Source organism: Bactrocera tryoni, chromosome 3, assembly GCF_016617805.1.
Source record: "Bactrocera tryoni isolate S06 chromosome 3, CSIRO_BtryS06_freeze2, whole genome shotgun sequence".
In the NCBI taxonomy this organism is placed as follows: domain Eukaryota; kingdom Metazoa; phylum Arthropoda; class Insecta; order Diptera; family Tephritidae; genus Bactrocera; species Bactrocera tryoni.
The window spans coordinates 71602098-71625981 of NC_052501.1; the positions used below are offsets into that span (position 1 = coordinate 71602098).

At 33.4% G+C, this 23884-nt stretch overlaps 1 protein-coding gene across 1 annotated transcript in view; it reads right to left on the reverse strand.

The window, feature by feature from the left end:
• The window catches only part of LOC120772224 (DNA fragmentation factor subunit alpha-like), a 109439-nt gene that overhangs the window by 36708 nt on the left and 48847 nt on the right, over positions 1-23884 (reverse strand). Inside the window, exon 2 of the mRNA XM_040100709.1 lies at positions 998-1216. Within this exon, the coding sequence (XP_039956643.1) occupies positions 998-1216 (219 nt within the window). The remainder of the gene's footprint in view (positions 1-997; positions 1217-23884) is intronic.

Sequence of the window (23884 nt, forward strand, 5' to 3'; positions counted from 1 at the left end):
TTCTGCTTTTGCAGAAATATTTTTCGTATCTCTTTTATGCTTGTATTGGCTACTCACACCCATTTTTAACAGATAAAAGCAAACTTTAAGCGCCACAAATAAAAATTCCACAGTTTCTCAATGTCTATGATAATATTTTTCAGTAATTAATGGAAGATTTTTTCTCACCGATAATTTTTTTATAAGCAATTTAAGGGCAAAACTTTGGTCAAAATCGATTTATTTTTGAGAAACCGCCATTTTGTCAAAATATTTTTCTTATTCCTTCGACTAATTGCTAGATTTAACATTATTTTAAAGAAATCTGTTTGGTCTGCTCAAGAAAAACGTTTTTTGAGAGTAGCTCCCCGAGATCAGTTGTAGTGCCTCTCCAAACAAACATTTTTACTAATACTAAGTCTTAAAATACAGTTATAAAATACTATAATATATGTGTAAACAATTTTGGATCAATAAATTTAAAAGTTTTTTCAGAAAAAAATCTAGAAAATTAGCTTTTTTCGGCCTTCTAACTGTTATGACCTCTTAAGATATTTTGGTAAGAGAAAAACTCTGCCAATATTATAAAAAACAAAACAAAATTTTCATAAGAAAATAAAATTCAAAGCTTTTACTATTTTATAATTTTATATTTCTAATAAATTTTAAATTAATTTTCAATGTAAATTTTTCTTAACATTCAAAATAAAAACAAATTTCCCATACAATTTAAGCTTATACATATAAAATTTTAATTTAACAAAAAATTTAACGGTATTAAATTTAAAATAAATATTAATAAATTAAAAAAAAAATATTATTAAGCATAAATTAAATATTAATAATTTATAAAAAATATTAATAAATTTATAAAAATATTAATAAATTTATAAAAATATTAATAAATTAAAAAAAATATATTAAATTCAAAATAAATATCAAAAATTTATTTCAAACAAAAAAATATCTATTTTTTTCCAAAAGTCATACGAATATCGAAATTTCGCTCCAAACTTACATCAACCCATTTTTCGCCCGGAAATACTGCAATCAATTCTGTGTTCTCGTCCAGCGTACGGAAATACTCCTCATCATCGATTTCCGTGCCATCGGAGTCCAAGTGTATGGTTGGCGGCTGATCGCCGACATGATCGAATTTTTCGGCTACCTTTGTGCGCAATTCCTCGAGTGTGCCAGCCACGACAGCTTTTTTGATATTGCGCGTCACATCCTTGATCTGCAACAGAGCATAAGTGAGATAAATTAATAACATTTTGGCATTTTTTAAATTTTTTTAGTACTTTAAATAACGTTTATGTAACTACAATTAAATATTTTCACTACAAAAATCTGTCTCTATATATTTTTTCATAGCCAAAACCTAGCAGCAACTTTGTGCCATTCGAAAAGCACTTCACTTGCATGCTCAGTGCCGCACTCTACGGGTTTTTACGCTCATTTCTTCTATTGCTTCCGCTTTCAACTAATCTCCGTCTCACTTACGGCTTTGCCAAGCAAGCAAATTTAAATTGAATCAGTAACTAGAGCATGCATTTCTTTTGTTTGATTTACAGAGCTGTCTAAGAGAACGCCCAGCTGTTAGCAAAGTGCTTAATAGTATTAGGCGGCATAAAAGTGGGCCTGAGACAAAAGCAAATGTCGTTAAAATTTGAGAGAGTTCGCAAAAGCTTTAATTCGCTGGGTTGTTATAAAAGCTTTTTTTTAATTTACTGCAGAAACGACTTCTAAAAGTTTAAAAGTGCATAAATCCTTTACTTTTCTAGACCGACTCTGTAGGTCCTGCTCGAATTAAAAATTTCTTCTCAAAGCTTTTTACGACCCATATAGCTTTTAAAGTGTTCACCATTCCACAGTGATAATGTGAATGGTTTAAGCAACATATTGAACCAAAAATTAGAAATAGAAGCTCGATTTCGACAACGCGAACTATAACTGGAACTTAATTTCAATTTGACGAGATCCTAAAACAGACAAATTTGACTCACAAAAAGACAGATTTGAGCCTCAAAATGATAGACTAGACTCTCAAAAAGACGACAGAAACATCTATCGATGCTTTTGAGAAACTTAAACACAAAATTGAAACTGAACTGAAAAGCGGTCAGTTGATAAGAACGCCAGCTATCGGTGCTTCTGTGAAGCTTTTAAGTACTTCCTCAAAACATACTATTACGGAATCAGCTATGCTATTTCTGAGTGAGGTCAACTATAACTGGATCTGCATTTCAAGTTGACGGGAGCCTCAAAAAGACAGATTTGACTCTCAAAACGACAGATTTGACCCTCAAAAAGAGCACAGAACCATCTATCGATGTTTCTTGGATACTTAAGCTCGAAAGCGATCAGTTGATAACAGCGCCACCTATCGGTGCTTCCGCTGAGCTTTTGCTTACTTAAAATGTAATATTACGGAATTAGCTAGGGTATTTATGAGTGAGGTTAGTTATAACTACATCTAAATTTTAAGCTGACAGGATCCTCAAAAAGACAGATTTGAGCCTTAAAAACAGCACTGAACCATCAATCGATATTTTTTGGATACTTAAGCTGAAAATGGAGACTGTACTAAACAATGTGATCAATTGATAACAGCGCCACCTATCTATGCTTCCGCGGAGCTTTTGCTTGCTCAAAAAGTACTATTACAGAATACACAGCGCGTTAGGCAATTTTGCGTGAGTTTCTGTTTCTAAGCCGCAGATCTTTTTAGCCAGCCAAATATTATCTTACAAAGGTAAAGCAACTTCGGAATTTCACTCAAATTTTAAGTACTTCCTTACAGCCTCAAAAGTACTCATTGAAGTCAGCGCCATCTATTGATGCTTTCTGGTTAAATTAAAGCTTTTGCGTGTTAAGATCGTGCTTTCACGGCACAGAATCGCGTTAGGCAAATATTCTTGATTTTCTAAACCGCAGACTTACACTACCTAACCCAAAATTGCATGAGAAAAGAATTAAACTCTGTAAAGCGCCAGAAAATTCACCCAAATTTAAGGTACTTCTGCAGATCCCAAAAAAAAATCATTAAATCCAACAAAAAATCACAGCAACGACAGGCTCTTAACTAATGTGCCGGCGTTAATGAGCCACACAAATATACTTTACATAACCATCTCTTAATGTGCTGTGCGCCTAAAAGTATGCAGCGTAATTTAAGTTATGCCATTTATTGAACTGCCGCTTTGCCACCTCGTCGGCGCGAAATGCTTGCGGCATAACAATTAATCAAACTGCCAATAAGAGTCATTCGCTGTAGCGGCAGCGATGTGAAATTTATAGCTTGAAGTTGGATCAAAAGGGCATACTTACGCAAAGACATAAATTTACAAATATGTTTGTAGCATTGGCATGAGCAAATAATGTGTACAATGCTTAAAAACGGCGTGTGTGCGCCCAAAAGTATGCAGCAGCACAAGTAAATAAAGCGTGATTTATACGGAAATGAAAAACGGAAATGCGAAACGAAATTTAAGATAAAGCAGGACCGGAAATCAGAGCACTAATTTGCAATATGGCAAGTGGGTAGCTATGAAAAAGGAATGCGAGCGGGATTTAAGAGGGAAATTATGTTAAGACAAACGGATATAGAGAAATCTTGTTGGTACGAAGTTAAGTAATCATAAGATGACATATAAACCGTGGAAGTCAAATTAAGCGCAGCTTTTAGGTATATTTTTGTATCCTTAACAGATTATATTAAGAGTTCCAAGAAGTTTGTGGCAATCAGCAAGAAATGTGGGAGAACCTATAAGATGACGAGTTGAGCTGCAGTTTTTGAGATATCGTTCTGAAATTTTGCAAACGCTCTTTTTTCTCTAAAATGCTTCAGATTTGTCGGAATCGCCGATAATCGGATCAATATAACATAGAGCTGCCATACAAACTAATTAATTGGAATCAAGTGCTTGTATAGAAAAATTTTTCATTTGAGGAGATATCTTCATGAAATTCGGCTTGAATTATTGCAACAAGCAACGGTACAATCTCCCAACAAATTGTTCAGATCGAATTACTTTAACATGTAGTTGCCATACAAACTGATCGATCAAAACCAAGCTCTTGTAAGGAAAACTTTTTAAATTGACGAGATATCTTCACGAAATTTGGCAGAAATTATAGCCGAAAATAAATCTATACTGTCCGCAGAAATTATTTAGATTGGATTACTATATCATGTAGCTGTCAACCAAACGGACCGATCAAAACCAATGTCTTATATGAAAACCTTTTTTATTTGACGAGATATCTTCACAAAATTTGGCATACATTATACCCGATGGCAATCCTATAATCTTCCCAAAAATTATTCAGATCGGATACCTATAGCATATAGCTGCCATACAAACAGACTCCTTATAATAAAGTTCTTGTATCGAAAAACTTCTTATTTACTTATAATAGCTTCCATACAACGGATTCCACATACATACATATATTCAAATATTTCAGCACTTATTTTCGCGCACTATTTTCTTTCCACGTCACAAAGCTTTAATTTGCTTCTAAAAAACAAATCCGTCCTTCTTTTAAATTAACTCAACCTTAACACGATTGCTTGCTGCTTACGTATGTGCATTTAAATAGTCTCATTGGCGCTCACTGTAAGCCAATAGTGTTGCAAACTAACCACACAACCTACACATGTTGCACGCAAGAGACCGTGTGGCACCAACGGAAGCAATATTCCGCCCTATGACGTGGTGGACTCACGCTGAAGCAATTTCCGCGCAAGCCAAGATAACATAGTCACAACAAACAACCAAAGAGGAAAACAAAACAAACAAATACACACACACACACTCCAAAAATTATCAACGAAAAATTCATAATTACTTTAACAGTTACACTCTTGCCACAAATGTCAATGGTGCGTCGCTTATGGCAACACTCTACAAGGCTGTACAACAAACAAAACAATCGCTGTTTCTAATTCGTATGTATGGCACATTCGCTCGCTTTCGGCTAGCACACGCTGCAATACAATGCCAACATTAGTTGGCTGTAATTACATTTCGCTTCTGTCTGTGTTCTTCGCAAACAAGGCTTACAAGGTCGAACAGAGATAACAAAGCCCATTAAAACACATAATAACAATTTATTACGCACTCAATATTACACAGACGAGTTGATGCACGAAGCGTCAGCGGCTGTTGTGGTAATCATGGTAATCAAACTATGACTTTTCATCGAATTTGTAATGGTACAAATTACAAATATTGGCCTGCATTGGCACATGGTATCGCCTATTTTATTTGAGTATTTTAGTTCACAATGGATTACGATTAATGATTACTTAACAAGTAATCACATAGTAATCTTTTTGTAGTGAACAAAAATACAAAATTCAGAGGAATCGATTAAACCTAGCCACGGATTTTGGTTTCCTAAAGTTTTTTGACTTAAAGAATTATGTATGTATGTAATCATTACAAAATACAAATTACTAATTACAAATTATGGATTACAAATTACAAACTACAAATTATAGATTACAAATTATAAATTACAAAATATAAATTACTAATTACAAATTACAAATTACAAATTACTAATTACTAATTACAAATTACAAATCACAATTACAAATTGCAAATTACAATTACAAATTACGAATTACAAATTACTAATTACAAATTGCAGATTACACATTACAAATTACAGATTACAAATTATAAATTACAAATTACATATTACAAATTACAAATTACAATTACAAATTACAATTACAATTACAAATTACAAATTACAAATTATAAATTGCAAATTACAAATTACAAATTACATATTACAAATTACAAATTACAATTAGAAATTAAAAATTGCAAATTGCAAATCACAAATCCCAAATTACCAATAACAAATTTCCAATTACAAATTATTAATTACTAATTACAAATTACAAATTACTAATTACAAATTACAAATTACTAATTACAAATTACAAATTACAAATTACAGATTACAAATTACAAATTGCTAATTAGAAATTACAAAATACAAATTACAAATTACAGATTACAAATTACAAATTACAATTACAAATTAAAAATTACAAACTACTAATTACAAATTACTACTGACAAATTACAAATTACAATTACAAATTACAATTATAATTACAATTACAAATTACAAATTGCTAACCACAATTACAAATTACAAATTACAAATTACCAATTACTAATTACAAATTACAAATTACTAATTACAATTACAAATTACAAATACAATTACAATTACAAATTACAAATTACAAATTACCAATTACAAATTGCAAATTACAATTTACAAATTACTAATTACAACTAAAAAAAGAATTAGCACTCCAAAGCTTATGTATATATAAGATCCGCTCTACTCCACAAACTAATTTTCGATTTTTTTCCTTTTTAATTTTTTTTCCAGATAATATTTTTTTTTACTCCCCAAAAATATTCAAAAAGCAATACAGATAAGATTTTTACTCATTTAAATACCAAAAGGTTAAACAAATAAGAACACATTTCTTCACATACTCGTTTTAATCTCACTGATTTTATCTCTCTTTCAGTAAAACATAACAAGAAAAACATTTTATATCTTCTCCCATTAAAGCCCTAAACACACATACATATAAAGGTTACCAGTCTCCGCAAGTGTGAGTCTCATTACGACAAACGAATATTTACAGACAAAACACAAGACACGAAACCTGCTGTTCAACCAGGCGTATGAGTAATTGAAATGGCATAAAAGGTAAGTGTATTCCCAAAGGCAATGGCTTATAAAAATATTTATGCTTGGTTTTTATGATAAGCAGCAGGTATTTGCCAAATGGAAATGAGAAATAACATAAAAAGTAAATAACCAGCAGACAGATATTTTCCGAGAACGGCTACGTTTATGCACATTCGCGCCGGGAGGGCAAGAATGTTGTAGTTGAAATTCTTGGAAAAAGTTATTAAAGAATAATTTTTATTATTAAAGAATAACTTTTAGTTATGTGCGAATTAGAAACGAAATGTAAGTTGAGCCGACTGATTAGTAGCCGCACGTGTACTAAGTTTCGATATTTTTTTATAAGTTTTGAATATTTGTATATAAATTCACTAATACAGTTATATCAGGCCTGAAATCTTTTCTATTTGTGTCTTTGTGTACTGAAAATAATAAAATTTTATTTGAATGTTTTATGATTAATTTGTAAACCATACCAAAAAAATTTTTGCTTTAAAAATTTTAATTAAATCTTTTAGAACAGTTTATACAAAATTTTGGGATTCTTATAATTATAATTGTTTCTTATTGAGATATTTTGTATTTCAACATAACAATTTTGAATTTTCAAACAAACACTTAAAAAGACCATAAAAATATCACAGTACTGTTTATAAAAGATTATATGAAAATATGAGATTCTAAGAAAATATAATCAAACATTTGAAAAAATTTGGTTTTAAAAAAATTTTGAGTTAATAACTTTTGAAATTAATTTCTTCTTTATAACTAGATTCTTAAATTTTTCATGATATCTTAATTTAAAAATCAAAAAATTTTTTAACTAGATTTCCAAATGTTTGATAATATTTTCATAAAATAACGTATTTTAATATAGCTTTTTATATAGAATATTTGGATTTAAAAAAATTTTTAAAATTATTCGATATTTTTGATTTAACTTCAAATAAAAAATTTAAAAAAATACGATGTTTTCAATTTAATTTAAGAAAACAAAAAAAATTTCGATATTTTAGAATTAATATTGAAAAAAGACCTTTTGAAAAATTTAACCATAATTTAAGATTAATTTTTAAACCAAAAATTTTGAACAATTATACGATAATTTTTAATTTAATTTTTTACCAAATAATTTATTAAACATTTTTGATTCTGTTTATTGAAATTTGGAAAATCGGTAAAAAAAATTCTGAAAATTTTCAATTTAATTAGAAAGGAATTAAAACTTACTAAATCTGAATAACTAAAAAAAAATCAGGTATATTTTAGTATTTTATATATTTTTAATTTATAATTAATTAATATTAAATGTAACGAATTAAACTAGAAAAAATTTTAAATTATACGATTTTTTTAATAATTTTTTTTAGAATTTAGAAACTCGATTAAACTTTTTAATTTGAAAAAAATACATTAAATACAAAAATAATAAAAAATTTTGAACTATACATATTCTTTATTAAAAATTAATTATATTATTTTTTTCTAATTTTATTTTTTTCCAATTTTGAAAACTGCTAAAATTTTTTTAATTTATTATTTTAATTTAAAAATATTAAATTCTTAATATAATTATTATTCTGTCTTTTATTAACTATTTATTAACTTTTTCTTTTAAGAATTTTCAAACTTAATTAAACTTTTTAAATTATACGAATTTTCATAAACAATTTCTCATTAATTTTTTTTTTTTTTGGATTATGAAATTCAATATTTTTGTTAGGAAACTTTTTATTTTAATCAGAAAAGAATTCAAATTCAAATTTTTAAATTATACAAATTTTTTGTGAACAATTAATTACATTTACTTTTACTTTTAATTTTATTTTTTTTTTTGGAATTTTGAAAATAGCAAACACTTTTTTTTAACTTTTCTTTAGGAGAATTTTGAAAATCGAGTAAATTTTTTTATTTGAAAACAAAAATTAAATCAAAAATATATTAAAATTTATAAATTAGAGGAATTTTTATAAACAATTTTTCATTAATTTTGTTTATTCAGATTTTGAAAATCGATAAATATTTTTGTTAGACATTTTTTTATTTTAATTCGAAGAAAATTTAAATTTAAATTTTAAAATTCTTTCTTATTTAATAATTAAGTATATAATTTTTTTTAATTTTATTTTTTTTGGAATTTTGAAAATGGCAAAAACTTATCTTTAGCTTTTTTTTGTGGTAGAATTTTGCGAATCGATTAAATTTTTTCATTTAAAAAAAAATTAAATTAAAAACAAATTCAAATTTTAAAATAATTTGAATTTTTATAAACAATTTTTCAATAATTTTGTTTTTTTTTTGGATTTTGAAAATCGATAAAAATTATTTTTAGGAATGTTTTATTTTAATTAGAAAAGAATTTAAATTCAAATTTTTTAATTGTAGAAATTCTTTATTACTAATTAATTATATAATTTTTTTTACCTCACTTTTTTGGGAAATTTTGAAAATTGATTAAATATTTTAGTTTGAAAAAAATTTAATTAAAAAATAATTAAAATTTTTAAATTATACGAATTTTTGTACAATTTTTCATTAATTTTTGGTTTTTGTACTTACAACATCGATAAAAATTTTTGTTAAAAAAATTTATTGAAAAAATTTTTTCATTCAAAAAATTTTTGTTAAAAAATATGTTTGTTAAAAAATTTTTATTTAAATTAGAAAAGAATTTAAATTCAAATTTTATAATTTTACAAATTCTTTATTAAAAATTAATTCTATATTTTTTTTATTTCATTTTTTTGGGGAATTTTTAAAATCGCTAATTTTTTTTATTTTATTTTAATTCAATAAATAAGCACTTTAATTGAAAATAATTGTAGTATGGTTCTTTATAATTTATATAATAAAATGCGTTTAGATTAAAAAAATTAATTTTTGAATTATACGATTTTTTAATAATTAACAATTTAATTTAGTTGTCATTCGGGATTTTTAAATTAATAATTAAATAATAAATAATAATAAATAATAATAAATAAAATTAAAATTAAATAAATAATTATTTTTTACTGAAAATTTTATTTTAAATCAGATCAGATCACAAAAAAAAAATTACTTTAAGAAATTTCGAGTATATTTAATATTTTAATATAATTTTTGTTTGAATACAATTTTTTATCGTTTTTAAAACACAAATTTTGAACTGTTACAAAGTTTTTGAATAACAGACTTTTAAATATATTTTGAGCTAATATTTTTTAATTTTTTCTTCTTAATATAATACTTGTATTAGTTAAAAAAAAACATAAATTTTTGTATTTATAATATCATGTGTTTTTATTATGTAACAATGAAACAAAATTTTCAAACTTCTTAAAGCTTTCTAAATCCCTCGCACTAAAAGCTGCGTTAAAGCATTATTATTCCTTGCCAAAAAAATGGCTAAGAAAATGCAAATTACTACAACAGCAGCAAATTAAATCAGTATTTGAAACAAAACAACGCACACTAATATCTCCCAAAGATACAAACAAATACATCTATTGGTATATGCAATAACAATAACAAACATGTGGCACGTGTAGACGCACCGACAAACCCACACACACTTCACATAGCAATAATTTGCCATTCTGCCATTCACCATTTAGCCCACTACTTGTCAGCATAACGAACAACAATTTTATTATGCTAACTTTCTATTTGTAGCTTTGATTCAATGGAAATTTACCGCTGACAGTTCAACATCACTCCACTCATTATTTGCGCAATCATTTAATTATTTGCTTTGGTCTCCGTAAGTATTTTATTGATACGGTTAGTTGTACCGTTAACAGGCAGCATAATGATAATTGTGTGTTCTTTATATAATTGTAAGTAGATATACAACACATACATACATGTATTTATTTGTGAGTATAATAAAGAAAAGCGAAATGTATAGACTGTTAACATAGCCATAAACGCAGGCGTACGTGTGGTATGAGTGATGCGAGTTGTCGTAAGCAAGTGTGGGCGCATGTAAACGACTTCTTGAAAGCTAAATAAATAGAAACTGATTTTTTTCAACGAATATCAAGACTGTTGTTTATTATTTCTGATAACTAATTAAGATTTAAAACATAAATTGCTGTTAATGATAGACTTGTGTTCTTTACGCAATTCTATACTGAAATTAGTCTACTGCAAAAGAAAGGCGTGAGCGCAAATGCTTGCTGAATTCAAGTGTTCACTCTTTATAATACTTTGTTTCTGTTGTGAATGCAAAAGCAATCATTTTCAATAATAATTTTAATAACTAATTTTCAGTAATAAATAAAATCATTTGCCTTAAGTCTTCCTTAGCGTCGCTAATATTAATGCTATTGGGGAACTAACAGTGAAATTGGAGTCTATAAATGTTATACTTATGTATATCAATTGAGACCTTTCCACGCCATAAAAATACACCTTTTCTTTTAAACTCTCTCTCTGAAAGTGATTTTCAAGTAAGCAGCGATTGCTAAGCTAGCAACAACAAGCTTCTTTTTATTAAAAGCCCCTCGATATTTAAAGTAAAATTTCCTAGGAACTTAAGCTCTCTATCTATTAATGATTCACTCACTTAAGCAACTTCATATTCTAGGAAAAAGCATTAATACTCAAAATATTTGAACCGGCCTTGCCAACAAGCAGTAAACACTGCGTAAAACATCTCAAATTATCATTTATTACAATAGACCTTAGGTTGCAAAGCAATCCTCATTTAGGTTAAATTTTTTTGAGTCATTTAGTTACAATATTAGAAAATTTTCAGTTAGTGAAGAGATTTGCCGATAAAATTTTTTTCAAACACTTATTGTTATTGTACAATACTCGTATTTTTGTTATCTAACTAAATGGTGTAGTCCAACATAAAGCCTTTCCTCAACATTTTTCGATGAAATTTCCAATCTGTGTGATGTTTCGAACAATATTTGAAACTTTGTTCCAACAATACTTCCAACAGATTTTCCATCGAAGTTTCCAAAAAATTGTCAAAGGTTGGTGCCAACAATATTTCCAACGACGTTCCACTGATGTTCTAAAAATGTTTCCAAGGGCGTTTCGAATGATAATATTTCATGCAATGTTTCAGCAATATTTTCAAATATATTTCCAACAATCTTTCAAGCGCTGTTTCAAACAATAGTTCAAGTGATTTTTCAACATTATTTCGAATGATGTTCCAATAATATTCCAACCGATGTTTCAACAATGTTTCAAGCGATGTTTCAGCAATATTTTCAAAGATATTTCCAACAATCTTTCAAGCGATGTTTCTGCAATATTTTCAAAGATATTTCCAACAATCTTTCAAGCGATGTTTCAACAATATTTCCAACGATGTTTCCAACAATATTTCCAATGATATTATAAAAATATTTTCAACGACATTACACTGATATTCCAAAAATGTTTTCAAGGGCATTTCGAATGATAATATTTCAAGCGATGTTTCAAAAATATATCTAACAACGTTTTCAATGATGTTTCCAACATTATTTCCAACGATGTTCAAACAATATTTCAAACGATGTTTCAACAATATTCCGAGCTATGTTTCAACAATATTTCCTACGATGTTTCCAACAATATTTTAAGTGATATTTCAACGATATTTCAAGCGATGTTTCCAACAATACTTCTAACGACATTGTTGGAACAAGAGATGTTTCAACAATATTTCCAACAATGTTTCCAATGATGTGCCAAAATGTTTCCAAAATTTCTCGTCAAATGAAAAAGTTTTCCCCACAAGCACTTAATTCCGCTCGTTCAGTTTGTATAATAACAATACGCAATAGTGGTCCGATCTGCGATAATTCAAAATCTGTGATATTTTTTATTTTTTTTCTCTTTCAATATACAATATATAGTATATATTTAACATGTAAACAATACATTATTATATTAATATTAAGCTTATTAATATTGCAGATATTATTAAATGTTATATGATCACCAATATTCGAATACGAATTGGCAAATAAAGAAGAAGAAGAAGGTCCGATCTAAACCATTGCTTATAAGATAGTACCACACTATCATACAACAACCCATGCCGAGTACCGTGAAGATAAGTCCTCAAATGAAAAAGTTTTCCATACAAGCACTTGATTCCGAACGTTCAGTTTGTATGACAATATAACGCTATAGTTAACCGATATCAGTTGTTTCGACAAATGAGCAGCTTCTTAAGGAGAGAAGGTCGTGGGCGAAATTTCAGCTCGATAACTAAAAATTAATTGATTGGTTCGTGTATTTACAGAGAGACGAAGATTTCTCCGACATTACTATCTGCAACAAACACAGTTTATAATATGAATATATATTAAAATAATATAAAGTTATATTTGACGATTTCTTTTTATTTTTATTTTATTTTTTTATTTTGTTTTAAACCCAATTCCTGAGTACAATTGCAAAAAGCTTCGGAGAATGCTCAATAAACTGCTGTGCCATACACTCTAAGCTAGCAAATGCGAAAAAAACATGCTTATCATAAATCTAAAGAAATATTCTCCAGAATTTCCATTATGCGTAAATATTTTTAGATTAAAAATGCTGTGTATTATATTTATTTGACTGAAAACTAGCTCAATCCAATTTATGCAAAACAACTGAACTACTGTTGCAATACAATCAAATCAATACCTTGACAAATATTGTTGTGAGCGAAGTTGAGCTCTCCAAAATAATTCAGTCACAATGCGCTGAACTGCAGCGAGCTCAAGCACTTTGGGGAATCCAAGCATTAATAAAACACCTCCAGCTACAGTCTCCGCACAAAATAGCAGATGATCACCGACATTATTGACTGCAACTTCGAATAATATCACAATTTTATGACTTCACTTCACCAACTCACACAACTGTCGTAAGTTATTCAAGCAAGCCAAGGGAAGGAAAACAACGACAACACTTACGAGTAAGCTTAGACAACTACCGTTATGCGATGCACACTCACCCATAAACTTTCCAGCTACTCAAGATTATTTTTAGCATTTTGCTATTTTTCCATATTTTTGTTATTCGCAAGATTTTAGTTTTTTTTTTCGCTGACACTTGCCTTTCAACGCATTACCGTAAAACACATGGCAACTTGCGAGAGTGAAACTTTTCTATTGGCATTGTAAATAAGTATTGTATCAACATGTGAGAATTATGCATGCTAGTTTGCTGAAAATAAATGTAAGAAATTATATGATTGCCTCACTTCACCGCACTTCGCCTGACACAGTGGAAGTTATTTTGCAGCACTTGAGTTTGGGAATGTGCTCCAAGTCGCAGTGAGCGCACACAGCAAGCGGCGTTAGAGGGAATACGAAAGCAGCAAATAATCATGACAAATAAACATGGCAATATACTTACGTGAAGTGTCACAATTGTAGAAATCTTGAAATATTATTTTCGTCGGAAACTTTTGCGCAGCGGAAGAAGTATTTTTATACTCACGCTTGAATTTTTCTTTAAGGCTTAAAGCATGCTATGCTCGTAGACATGTCTAATAACTTACATTATAAAGCTAGAAAAGAAATAAGTCACTCATAATGTGGAGCCGGACTTTGCTAGGGGCCAGAGGAACTATCAATTCATACTAGAATTCTAAAAAAAAGGTAAAGTAAACCTCATAGGGTATTTTTGCATTGAATATCTTTCTAAAAACAAAAATATATCAAGCGCTCAGGAATTGTTTAAACCTTATAGAGGCTGTCATTTTTCGAAATCTAGTCACCCATCACATCACTATATCCTGCGGAGGGTATATTACGTTTCATTCGATGTTGCTAACACCCAAAAGTAAGCGTTGCAGATCCTACAAATTATAAACTACTATGAGCAAGATGAGGATGGAGTCATGTATAGAAGTTCAAGTAAGTTAGGAAAGAACTCTGAGCGCCAATCAGTTGGGATTGCCCAGAAACTATTTTTTTTTTTCTTTTACATATGGCTCAAGCAGCTCACGACTTCCGGTCTTGGACCAAGTATCCCCTGGATAGTCAAAAAACATCCGTTTGAAGACGAGCTAAAGTAAGAAGCCGAATCATCTCTTCCCAGGATTATGCGCTGGGTTTGGGACTCGCCACGTAAAAAACATCCCCAATGAAAAGAAGAAACTTGCCTCGGATGAGAGACATCCCCTTTTGATGACGCCCAAACGTATTACGAATAACGATTTAAAGGTATGCACCCAGAATGTCCAGTCAGACTGGCATCACCGCCGTCCAATAAGTGCGGTGAACGAGACAAGGACTGAGACGAGTAGGTACTTGTGATATTTACTACAGTTACCATTTAAAGGAGTGCAAATTCGGTATGGGATTCGCGGTGGGAGAGAGACTCCGTTGTCGAGTTCTTGCTTTCACCCCGGTGGATGAACGCCACAATCCGTATCAAAACGAAGTTCTTCAACATAGCGCTTATTTGCGCCCACTCCCCGACTGACAAAATGGACGATGTGACCAAAAAGGTATTCTATGAGTGCTTGATGCGCACCTATGAGAGCTGCCCACGCCACCATGTCATAATCGTACTTGTCGACTTCAACGCCAGGGTGGGCAGAGAAGGTATCTTTGGCACAATGGTCGGTAAATTAAGTCCGAAATATGGTTATCTATAGTACTAGATTCCAGCATAGGAAAATTCATCAAGCTACCAAGCTGGCACTGTCTTGTTGCCCAAGCACACCCTTGAAGAACCCCCAGATGTGATATAGTGATTGATGCTCTAAACTGGAGACAACACGTCTCGGGTCTGTTGAATGGCAATGAAAGCATAACGCCACGATATGGTGAACCCAATTCCAGAATCGATGGCGATGGAGTGGGCATTCCTTTGCCCGACCATGAAGAAGTCGTAATAGCAAATACCCATCTGAAGAACAACAAAGCGATGGGGGCCGACGAATTGCCGCCCAAGCTATTCAAATACGACGGCGAAGAACTGATAAGGAGCATGCGACAGCTTTTTGTAGAATTTGGTCGGACGAAAACATGACCGATGATCGGAATTTAAGTTAAGCTCTGCCCAATCCACAAAAAGGGAAATCCCATAGTCTGCGCCAACAACTGTGGGATAAGCCTCATCAACATCATATATAAGGTTCTATCAAACAACAAATTGAGAGGACTCTATTAACGCGACTTCAGGGCTAGAAAATTAACAACTGATCAGATATACACCATGCGTCAAAGCTTGGAAAAGACCCGTGCAAAGAGGATCAAAACACACTACCTCTTCATCGATTTGACAGCACGAAAAGGAGCTGCCTTTATGCCGCTATGTCTGAATTTGGTATTCCCGCAAAACTCATACGGCTGCGCAAACTGACGTTGACCAACACTAAAAGCTCCATTAGGTTTGGAAAGAACCTCTCAGAGCCGTACGAAACCAAACGAGATTTCAGACAAGGCAACCTATCGTGCGATTTCTTCAATCTACTACTGAAAAAAATAATACGAGCTGCAGATCTCAATAGAGAAGAGTGTATAGCTGCTGGCGTACGCCGATGATATTCATATCATTGGCCTCAACCAACGACCGTACCGCTAGTTCTACTTTCTCCACACTGGATAAGGAAGCAAGGCAATTGGGTCTGGTAGTGAATAAGAGCAAGACGAAATATCTCCGGTCATCAAACAAATTGTCGTCGCATTCGCAACTTGGCTCCGAGGTCACTGTTGACAGTCATAACTTCGAAGGCGAAGATAATTTCGTCTATCTTCGAACCAGCATCAACACCAACAACAACGTCGAGCTCGAAACCCGTAACAAAATAACTCTTGCTTATAGGTGCTACTTCGGACTGAGAGGACAATTGAGAAGTAAACTTCTCTCTCAACGAACAAAAACCAAACTCTATAAGTCACTAATCATCCCCGTCCTGCTATATGGAGCAGAGGCATGGACGATGACAACATCTGATGAGTTAATAAGACGACTAAGACATCTGATGACGTTACTAAGAAAAAAAAAAACATATTCAAGGTATTGACCATTGCTTTTTACAAATTTTTACCACCTATCAGTCATTTTTTTGATACCATGCCAATAAAAATGTTTATCTTTTGAAGCAAACCAATCTGACATCCAACTTTCGCGTAGGAATCGAAGTGCTGCTCAGGCAATGAGTATCCCATGCAAAAACACAAATGGTAATCGGTAGTAATCACATGGGACCTCGTCTGGTTAATACGGCGGATGAGGTAGCAGCTAATTGTGTCTTGAACCGATTATTCTTGTTAGCTCTAACCAACTGTGCTAAGATGTATCGCCAGAGCATAAGAGAGTAATGAATTGAACATATTAAACGAGCTGTTCAATAAAACTGGAAGCATAGAGCTAAAAAGCATTTCCATACCTTATAAGCCCCAACATAATAAACTACTTTTTCGTTTCCAGACTTTGAGCAAGCATTCATATAGCTTAAATAGGCTTAAATTTGTTAATCTTTAAAGCAACTTTGCATAAAAAATACATCCACAACACAACACATAAGTATGGCATACACTCGTATATAAAATCAACGCGATTCCCACCTCAACTCACACAAATCCTTAGGAAATGCCATTCGTAACACTTATCTACTAACAAATTTGTCCGCATTTAGTCGTTAAAAGTCTATATGCTATATATGTACATATATATCTATATCCTGGACTGACGCTTACTTGCATGCCACTGTAATTCCGGCAGATAAAAAATGTTCTGTTCGCATACAGTAAAATAGTATGTAGTGCACATGTGTGTAAGTATGTCTATGCGCAGTCGCCGCTTCATTTATGCAACAAAATATTTATAGTGCTGAATGCGAGCCAACAACAAGCATACAGGCAAATGCCATACATGACGTCGCTTAAACTTTGGTATTTGCAGCGTTGCCAGCGGCTTTCACTCTGACATTCCGTCCTTTGTCGCTGCTGCTCGCTGCCTCAGTCGTCCGCTATGCTAATAGCCGCACTGGGTAGTGAGTTGCATGGATGCGCCAAAATATTCCGGAAAAGTGGAGATAATTTTTGGTACAACTCATGTGGGGATTAGCATTTAAAGCTGCGAGAGCTTTTTTTGCATTTCAAAATAAGCGAAATAAGTGGAATATTTCGGGGATTAAAAATAGTTTGGTCTTTCAAGGATTTGGTTACTTACGAATTTCGGTGAATAAAAAATGATTAGAAATGCAGAAATTTAAAATTAATATTCCTTAACATTTTCTTTCAATTTAAGAAGATAAACTGTAGGTTGGAGTCATGTGTAGAAGTTCACGCAAGTTAAGAAAGTTCTTTGAACGCCTTTCACTTGGGAGTGGCCAGAAAAGATCCTTTGGCATATGGCTCACGCAGCTCACGGTTTCCAAACTTGGACAAAGTATCCCCTGGATAGCCAAAAAACATCCGTTTTAAGGAGAGCTAAAGTGAGAAGGCGAAACATTCCTTCCCAGGCTTGCGTGCTAGGTTTGGGATCCCCCATGTAAAAAGCACCCCTAAAGAAAGGAAGAAAACAGCTTCGAATGAGAAACTGAATAGCGAAGTTCTACAACGACAAGTTCTCAGTGCCTTTGACATCCGCACGACCCGATTACCTAACATCGATTCGAACTACTATCTTGTTGTAGCGCAGATACGCGTCCAACTCTGTACAAACACAATCGCAGGCAGGTACGACGTCGAGTAGCTACCATCACAACCGACAGCTAAATGGCTTTCTACTCTACTTGCACTCCTGCTCTCTGAGAACACTCATCAGCAACTTAGTATAAGAGGACTGTGGGCGGCATTTCAAACTCCTTACGTACAGTTGTAAGCGAAATCATTGGATTTCAAAAAGGTCGAAAGAACAGCTTTTACGCAGTGGGGAGAAAGCGGACAGCCTTCCTCGCAATGTTGCAATCGACCACAACACGAGCGGTTTGGGATGGATACCGAGAGTTGAAGAACAAGGATGAGGAAGGTGAACCTCATAGGCTTACAAAAGAAAAGAGAGGCCAAAGCGCATGAGTATGAGGAGCTTGAGAAACTGGCTGACAGGGATAATGCTCGAAAATTCTACTACGAAAAGATCTGGCGACTAACGGAAGACTTAAAGCCTGCTGAACAGCACTGAAAGTGTAACATCTGGAGATAGCAAACCCGATACCCCAATCGATGACGATGGAATAAATTTCCCATTGTTCGACTATGTTGGGATCTAATAGCAATTACCCGCCTGAAGAAAAACGAAGTGGCTGGGGCCGATGGATTACCGGCCGAGCATTACAAATACGGCAGCGAAGTACTGACAATCGTCGATTGGAATCTAACTGTACTCTGGGACCCCATATCAAGCCCACCATCACCAAACTGATTGTACCGGAAAATCTACTATCGACAAGATTTTCATTATGCGCCAAATCTTGGAAAAGACCAGTGGGGGGAAGAACGAGGCATACCACATCTTCGTTGATTCGCCTTCATCACACGTCACTTTCGACAGTACTAACTTTGAAGTCGCAAATAATTTCGTCTATCTTGGAAGCAGCATGAACACCAACAGCAATATCAGCCTTGAAATCCAACGCAGAGTCACCCTTGCCAACAGGTGCTACTTAGGACTAAGTAGGCAATTGAGAAGTAAAGTCTTCTCTCGACGAACAAAGACCAAATTCTAAAAGTCATTCATCATCCCCGTCCTGCTATATGGTGCAGAGGCATGGACGATGGCTGAAGAATGGACTTTTCTGAGAGCAAAAAGTCCACTAAACCTCTTACGAATTACTCTGGATAAAAGGACTTTGCGACTGCACAGCTGCTAGTAATTGACTTACGCTTGTTATTCTTGTTGGAGGCTCAACAATCCAGTGGTGGACGACAAGTAGCCAACAAATCCTTCCCAGTTCCCGTTTCGCAATTATTCAGGCTGCAGCATCTATCCTGGTAAACTCATCAGCCTTGCAGTTTGCCGCAATACCGCTGTGGCCAGAGACCCAAACCAGTATGATCATTTAGTAGCTCTCTGCTAGAGATAAGGAGTCTAAACATTCCCACCCTAGCCTTGAGCGCGCATCTAGCGAGCTGAAAGTTAATATCGCTGCCCTACTAACGGAACGGATAGGAGATTGCATTCCGACGCAGTAGGTCTGATCATTTAGTAGCTCTATGCTAGAGATAAGGAGTCTTCATGGCCTTGAGCGTACAGTTAACGAGGAGCGGATAGGAGCTTGCATTCCGGAGCGGTCGGTCTATGGTTACCTTTATGGCAGTCACTTCCGTTTGGAAAGTTCTCGACAGTGTACTCTTCCACCACCCTTCACGCAATCTTTAATCCATCCTTAAAAATACTCACCACAGTCAGGCTGGGCTCGGAGATCTGGTAATCCAAGTATTTTGGAATGAAATCAAATAACTAGTAGGTGGATATGAGACATTAATGAGATATCAACATACACATGAGCATTGAGTTCAGCTCTATAACTTTGTGGTACCTTTCACATGTAAATTTCTCATAATAAGCGAGTAAGGCCAAATATAATGAGTAAAGTATTACTGGTCGAAATCTGCCTTTCCATATGCGCTATATCAACACTAATCTCATATCTAGACACTAATCAACAAATTATTATTAGGTTTACTCATATAAACTTTAAGAATATGCGTACTGAAATGTCCTTGAGTCCTTGCAACATTTCGGTACTTATTTCCTCACCCACGCACCAAAATATAAAAAACAAAAATATCACTAAAATTATTAGCTACTAAGGAATTTTCCGCAAAGAAACTGCTGTGCAATGCAATTACCACAAAAGAATTCGCATACTCACAACATTCTGCAGCGCAAAGCAAGTGTGTCCTTCTACTTTTTCTACAGCAATACAGCAGCAACACCACCACTTTTTTGTCTTCGTTTTGCGTCAGACTAATCATTCGTGCATGACTTGAGACATTTCGGCATTCCAGTCAACAAGCAAAAAAGTTTGCTGACGTTTAACCAAAAAAAACGAGCGAACATTCACAGCTTCGTCGGGTGAAGAAATGAAATTTCTTGTCGCCTGCTGTGCTGTGCTAACGACTCCTCAAATCACTCCGAACCAAGAAGCGAAGATTTCTGATTTCAACGGAATTTCGGTGAAAAGCAAAAGAAACATAAAATTTAACGCGGTTCAAGAGTAGCGGGAGGCAGACATTAAACTTTGGCTGCATTGGCGGAGATTTGATAGAGAGCAGTGTGATAAAGTATATAAAATGTTATTGGTAAAATGCTAGACTAATAAAGTGGCAAAATCAGACGAAAAAATAGGAAAACAAAATGAAGAAGGCGCTAAAATTGTAAAGATTACGGCACATACGAGACATTACGATGATAAAGCTAATGCAGAGTTGAATCACGCGGCTGCAATAGCAGGTGGCCAATAACTTTTACTTCGGCTTGATTGCCAAAGAAACTTTACAACTCATAGCATTCAGCTTTAACGTAATAACGGTTCCGAGGAAGCCATATCTGGAATAATCCTTTCAGATTGCTCCGAAAACGTTCTTAGAAATATAGGGCTCTTGAGAAATTGAAAGGATTGAAATTAGTCAAAGAACTGTTGAGGCTAATTCATGCAAAATGGTTTTAATCAAGCAGATATGACGGTTCCAAGGAAGCCTTTTCTGAAATAATCCTTTCAGACTTCTCGAAAACCTTGCTAGAAATTCGAAAGGGATTCGGAGCTCTCTCCAAACCGTACTATAAGCTTTGTTAGGACTCAGAGAGCCCTTCAGCTTAGCTCGACAGTCTTTTTGGGCGTCAGTGTCAGTAATTAAAGCCCTTGAGATCATATGTAAAGTCTTGTTAGGAATACTACAGCCATTGAAGCACTATAAGGAACTTGTCAGACACCAATATCAGTAATCAAATCACATGTAAAGCCTTGTTAAGAATCCTACAGCCATTGAAACACTTTCAGACTTGTCAGACATCAGTGACACTAACCAAAGCGCTTCAGATCACACGCAAAGCCTTGTTAGGAATCAAACAGACATTGAAAAACCTTCAAAAACTTGTCAGTAATCAAAGCCCTTCAGATCACATTGGAACACTTTCAGGAACTTGTCAGTAACCAAAGCCGTTCAAATCACATGCACGGCTTTGTTAGAAATCAAATAGACATTGGAAAACTTTCAAGAACTTGTCAGACATCAGTGTCATTAATCAAGGCCATTCAGATCACATTGAAACACTTTCAGGAACTTGTCAGTAATCAAAGCCCTTCAGATCACATGTATAACCTTGTTAGGAATCATACAGACATTGGTACACTTTCAGTAACTTGTGTGAAATCATAAAACGCTTCAGAACACTTCGAAAGCCTTATCGCAAATCAGAAAGTCCTTCTAAGTAACTATACTGTAAGGGTTGTCAAAAATCGAGTAGTTTTCAGACCACAAAGAAAGCCTTGTTAGAAATCACAAACTCTACAGACTAACTCGACGGAGTTTTTTGAATCGGAGCCCGGATTAAGTCAACGCGAAAACCATTACATCAGTTCCAAGAACTTTTCAGAAATAAATAGAACGCTTCAGAACAATACGAAAGCTATGTCATAAATCAGAAAAACCTTCAAACTATTGTATAAGAGTTGACAAAAATCGAGATTTTTCAGATCACAAAGAAGTCAGAAGCTTTGCACACTAACTTAAGGCAGTTTTCTGAAATCGTAGCCTGGATAAAGTCAAAGTGTGTGTGTGCAAAAGTGTTTTCAAAAATCGGAGCGCATTTAGATCATAACGAAAGTCTAAGCAGAAATCATGGAGCTATGCAGACCAACTCGACAGAGTTGTCAGAACTTGCAGAGATCTTCAGACGACTTCGCAATGTTTGTAAGGAATTACACAACCGTTCAGATAAACTCGACGTCGTTGATAGAAATCAGAAACATGGAAGTAAATAGTCCTTAAGGCCACACCGTAAGCCTTGCCAACCACAAAAAGCTTTGACAGAAACCATAGCGTCCTACAGATTGCTTCGAAGGCTTTGTCAGACATCATGGAACCCCTCAGACCAACTCAAAAACATTTCCAAGAAAATATACATAGATCTTTTGGGGTAATTTCGGCGCTCACCATCACCACCATAAGTACTGAAAATTGTCTTCTAGCAACGAAAACAGCGAAGCGGCAAATGAGTTAAAACTCAAAAGTCGTATGTGAGAACATAAGGATGTGAGGATGAGTTGTGACGCAAATGAAAACCGAAATTAAGCGCTGTAAGGACGAGTCAGAGTCAAAGAGCAAAGGTCTTTGTACGCCAACGAACAAAGAACAAAGATTTCACGCTTAAAACAAGTAGACATACTTACATTCATACCGACATATAAACGGGTTTATGAATACGAAAGTGAAATAGCAAAAAAGTGGAAAAATAAATGGATGTTTATTTTTATATGGGAGCTACGGAAAGCAGCCACTCAACGAAGATATATAGAGAATGAAGGCTAAAAAGCAACTGTAATAAATATTCTGCAGTGTTGTTGCCGCAAAAATTTAACCAGTCAATGTCAAGGACGTGACGCCGAGTGTTGCGTGACAGCTGTTCAAAAGCAAGAAAGAAAAAACACAGTGGATATACATATATACTATATATGCTTATGTAGTGTTGTATACAAGTCTAAATTAATTTTTCTACTTATTGAGACTCAGCAGACAGAGCGAACACTTGCAGTCGCAGTGGCATCACAGTCATGTCATGCTATGACACTTAGCCATTTATTCATGCACTCAATGTCATAGCTAGTGACGCAACTGTAATATATACACTTTGTATTATGAGTTCGGGATTGTTATGTCTTGTATATATAGTATGCAAATTTCAAACTAAAGTAGCTGAAGTATGATAATTGCTTCCCCAGCAACGCCCAAAGAGACTTCAAACCTAAACTAACACAAAAAGTCGCATATGAAAATGTTCAGGATGACGAGACTTAATGAATTCCGAACATCTGTCCGTCCATCAGTTAATACAAATGTTTCTCAGCACTCCGATTAGGTTAGTATTACAGATGGATGGAATCGGATCATTGTCATGTCAATATTAAGAAAAATAAATAAGCATACTTTTCTTGTTTATTGTAGACTGTATGTTAGGAATCATGGCAACCCTCCGACCAACGCCAAAGCCTTGTCGTAAATTAAAGAGTCCTTTCGTATGCCTTAAGTGAACTGTCAGAAATCAGAGAGTTCTTCCGACC